At 34.5% G+C, this 2,845-nt stretch overlaps 1 protein-coding gene across 1 annotated transcript; it reads right to left on the bottom strand.

The window, feature by feature from the left end:
• Positions 1-1,975: 1,975 nt before the first annotated feature.
• Positions 1,976-2,532, bottom strand: LOC110019533 (EG45-like domain containing protein). Its single transcript, XM_020717230.1, has 3 exons — positions 2,418-2,532; positions 2,283-2,333; positions 1,976-2,241 (listed from the first exon to the last, which is right to left on the bottom strand). The coding sequence occupies exons 1-3, from the start codon at positions 2,530-2,532 to the stop codon at positions 1,976-1,978; spliced, it is 432 nt and encodes a 143-aa protein (XP_020572889.1).
• Positions 2,533-2,845: the final 313 nt, after the last annotated feature.

Here is a 2,845-nt window from a genome sequence, read left to right as displayed (position 1 = left end):
TCTAACACGTATCATAACACTGCACCGTGATACTCCATCAATTACATTGATAGTGAATCGATATATTTGATATGAACGGACCCATTAGCATCACAACACTCCATCAATTAGCTAGGATGAATGTGACATTAATCAAATCAACAATAACCATTTATAACAAATTGGGATTTTATGGCTACGCATTAATATCATTATTTAAAGTTGTAGGTCGCATGTTGGCCTAATATTGTTGTGCTCATTACCACGGTTGTGGTGCCACACATGGTTGGTGGAGTCAAGGCCCCAACCCTGAGGTTGGCTCACGGTTACTCATTTTGACTTACTTTATGATTGTTTCATAGACCCTCTTTTTTTGAGAGGTGACTATACATTGAGTTATGATCATTCATCATCTACCCGATAACCTAATTTAGCCTTGACAACAGGAGATTTCCCCTATTGAGATGAATAAAATCTCATTGATATCCTTTTGAATGGGTTGCATATAAAGCAACCACAACATCTTTTATCAAGAGACTTCCTGGGCATCTTCGATGATATATATAATTGATCATGTGGATATGTTATCCTGGGAAGTATTATCATTGAACCTAGCCAGAATAAAAAAAAAAATTTATTTTGCTTTTGTTTCAGATGCTATCGTAAGCCCTTTCGTACATATTTTCTCCGGTTGAACATGATCTGATTTTATTTGGACCGCACTTCTCCAATTTATGTCATGAAAATCACTTTACAAGACGTCTTCATATCCGCAGGCCTATCCATGTTTTTCAGTATTTACCAAACCTATTTATTTTCCTCTCTCGATCATTTCCTTCAACCATTTCATGTAAATAATAATAATAACTTTTGTGATGAAGAAAGAAAGATCAAGCAAGCGCACAGTTTCATTTCAATCTCCCTCATTAAATATACTCTCGCATTCAATCACAATGTGATTTACTGGGGTACATGTGTAAATTTATTAAAAGTGCTGATATTTAAGTAAAAACTTTATTCCTCCTCTCTGCAGCAGAGAACCTTAAATTGCTGTTTGGCACTTCAGACCCTGCAAAACACAGAAAATGAATCTAATGAAGCAATTCGTAGCAGTTGTTTATTATTTTGGCAACACTACAAAAAAAAAAAAAAAAAAAAAAAATTGGCCCTGCCGATAGGATCGTCGATCGGCTCGTTATTCTCAAACAATTCGTGTTAAATAGCTCATATTCAATTCATTTGTTGAGCAAAAGAGTATAACACGAACAACTCTTTTTTGCGCTCCGCATATAAACGAGCCAAACACTAAAAATTTTTTGTTTTGTTTGTTTTTGTTCGGCTCATTTTGGCTCTAATTAAATAAATAAACATAATATATTTATATATATATATATAGCCACAAAAATTTATAATTAATTAAAATGACTAAATAAAATAGAATAAAAATATATTAAATTCTACCTAAATAAATATTTAAATATAAATAACGAGATTTAAAACTCACTCTATCCTTAACATTTTACAACTATGTGATTAGGGTTGTAAAAATAGCTTTTTTGAGCTCGATATAAGCAAACTTGTCAAATACAAATAAATTTTTTGACTTCCATATATGAACGAGTCAAACATGAACAATAATATTTTTAACAAGTCGAGTCTGAACTCGCTCAAGCTCGGCTTGTTTACTCCTCTAACAGTTGTATGCATGATTAGGAATGTCAAAATGGTTTCTTTTTTTCGTGTTCGTGTTCAGAACAGTTCTTGTTCAGCTCGGTAAGCAAATGAGCCGAACACGAATAAATTTATTGTGTTCGAAATATGAACGAGTCATACACGAATAGTAGTATTTTTTAATGAGCTGAACAAGCGCGGGCTGCTCAGACTCTTGTGTTCTGCTCGTTCACACTACTAGGTGCGTGTGTGTGTGTGTGTGTGTGTGTGTAATTTTATAAAATTCTTATTGGGATAAAAAAGAAGCAAAATTAGAGAGACGATCTTACTGAACATAATCTACTTTAACGACTCCAACGTCTTGGGAGGATATGAGTTCAAAAGCTTGCAGAGAGAGAATAATGGAGTCGGGGCAGCCCCGGCAAAGTTCCACAACGGTAACTTCAATGGCCGCCAAACTTTTGCATTTTGAACCCTCATCAATACATTTTACACTCAGCTTCTTGCCACAAATACCTCCATTATTCCACATTGAATCCCCCACTCCGACGATCATATTCCCCATATCCTTGCTTCCAAAACATGCAGGCGCTGCATGCAAATTCCATTTTAATATTTGGAAATTTACGAACATACTCCGACGATCATATTCCCCATATCCTTGCTTCCAAAGCATGCAGACGCTGCATGCAAATTCCATTTTAATATTTGGAAGTTTACGTACATACCACGAAACTTTTACTATATATATATATAATAGAACTCACGAATATAAGGTGGGAGTATGAAGGTGGCGTTTGTTTCAGCTGTAAAGGCAGGAGATAAAGAGCATAATAACATGGCAGCGGCCAAAGCAACAGCTGCATGATTCATCTGATACATTCTTAGTCTGTTTAATTGATGTGCTTTGTGTTTGTGAAGACTCATAATGTTGATTTATAGTAGAAGATTATATGAGTTTTAATTATAATAATTGATTGTGAGGAGGTATGTTTATGCAAGAAGTAAGACAAATAATTAGAAAAAAAGGCATCACACCCCATTTCAAGGTGGAAAAATGAAAAGAAGAAGTAAATTAATTAGTATCTTTAAAGAAAAATTATGAGTCTTTTGCGGCTTCAAAGTGGTAGGTATCGTCAAAAAATTGAAACGAATTGATTGGTTTGATCGGTTCAACTTTGAACTGGTTCTCCGA

The sequence above is a fragment of the Phalaenopsis equestris genome, unplaced genomic scaffold, assembly GCF_001263595.1.
Source record: "Phalaenopsis equestris unplaced genomic scaffold, ASM126359v1 Scaffold000002, whole genome shotgun sequence".
In the NCBI taxonomy this organism is placed as follows: domain Eukaryota; kingdom Viridiplantae; phylum Streptophyta; class Magnoliopsida; order Asparagales; family Orchidaceae; genus Phalaenopsis; species Phalaenopsis equestris.
Note: the sequence above shows the minus strand (reverse complement) of the source record. Positions and strands in the feature narration are given on the sequence as shown.

Coding starts and splice junctions, on each gene's coding strand:
- LOC110019533 (XM_020717230.1), bottom strand. CDS start 2,532: ATGTATCAGATGAATCATGCAGCTGTTGCTTTGGCCGCTGCCATGTTA. Junction 2,334..2,417: donor CATACTCCCACCTTATATTC/GTGAGTTCTATT, acceptor ATTTGCATGCAG/CGTCTGCATGCTTTGGAAGC. Junction 2,242..2,282: donor GAATATGATCGTCGGAGTAT/GTTCGTAAATTT, acceptor ATTTGCATGCAG/CGCCTGCATGTTTTGGAAGC.